The 1,143-nt window shown below is 56.9% G+C and overlaps 1 protein-coding gene across 1 annotated transcript in view; it reads left to right on the top strand.

Moving 5' to 3' along the window:
- The window catches only part of LOC104394841 (speedy protein 1-A-like), a gene marked incomplete at its 5' end in the record, with an annotated part of 4,411 nt that overhangs the window by 532 nt on the left and 2,736 nt on the right, over positions 1-1,143 (top strand). The window contains 2 exons of the mRNA XM_010004479.1: positions 152-332; positions 1,066-1,128. Of these exons, the coding sequence (XP_010002781.1) occupies positions 152-332; positions 1,066-1,128 (244 nt within the window). The remainder of the gene's footprint in view (positions 1-151; positions 333-1,065; positions 1,129-1,143) is intronic.

Raw genomic sequence — 1,143 nt, 5'->3', positions numbered from 1 at the left:
AAGGAAGCCGGGTGCTCTTCCCCCCCCCAAAAAAAAGGGGATCAAACCCCACCCTCCATCCATGGCAGCGATTCCCACGCTGCCTCCCCTGCTCACCCCAACCTGCCGAATTGCCCCAAACCCCCTGAATTCCCCCCATTTTTCCCCCCCCCATTCTCAGGTACCTGGCGAATGACATGGAGGAGGATGAGGAGGAGCAAAAGTACAGGATCTTCCCCTGGGCTTTGGGCCGTCGCTGGCGCCGCCTCGTCCCCCGGTTCCTCCGGCGCCGGGACCGGCTCTGGGCCCGGATGAGTTACCGGGCGGTCGTCAGCAGGCACTGCTGTGAGGAGGTGAGTGCCCACACACCCCCTAAATCTCCTCATCTCACCCCAAAAAACAGCCACCCGCTCCCCCAGGCCCCTCGAAAAATAGACAGCAAGAATTGAAAAAAAAACACAACAAAACAAACAACTGCAAAGGAATTGGGATTTTTACAGCGGGTTTGTCACCTGGGGCTGCTTTCCCTGCTGGGGAATGGTGGGGTTTTTTGGAAATTTGCCTTTTATATGTATTTTTAAGGTGAATTAGTGGGGTTTTGGGTCAGGTGGGGGGAGCTGTAGACTCCCCACGTTGCACTGGCTGCTGCCAAGATACTCAACACCAGCTCTGGGGCAGAACTGATGGAGTTTTGAGCCCCCAGATTGGGGAGTTTTACCCTACAACCCCCAAAACAAATGCTGTGTGGGGTTGGGTGTTTAAAGCCCACCTTGGCCCCCAAAATGGCAGAGGGTGGTTTGAGGGTTTAAAGCCCTCCCCCCAGAATGGCAGGGGTTGGAATTAAGCCCCCCCAAAATACCCGGGTGGGTGTTGGGGGTTCAAAGCCCCTCCCCAAACCAGGGGGGGAGGCAGTGTTTTTAACCCCCTTCCCACAGAAACCACCCCCAATAAGGTCACAATTTGGCTTTTAACCCACCTCAAAAAAACCAGGATGGGGTGTTGAGCCCCCCACCTAAAACAGTCAGGGGAGGGTAACCCCCAAAACGTCTGTTTTTACCCCAAATCTGGGTTGTTTTTGCCTGGCAGGTGATGGCGGCCGAGCCCGGGCACTGGGCCTGGGGGCGGGAACGGCCCCTGCCCCATAGTGGGGCCACCAGGGACCCC

Source organism: Chaetura pelagica, unplaced genomic scaffold (genome assembly GCF_000747805.2).
Source record: "Chaetura pelagica isolate M959 unplaced genomic scaffold, ChaPel_1.0 scaffold1469, whole genome shotgun sequence".
Taxonomy (NCBI): domain Eukaryota; kingdom Metazoa; phylum Chordata; class Aves; order Apodiformes; family Apodidae; genus Chaetura; species Chaetura pelagica.
The sequence above is the reverse complement of the archived record's forward strand: the minus strand, read 5'-3'. Positions and strand labels throughout refer to the sequence as shown.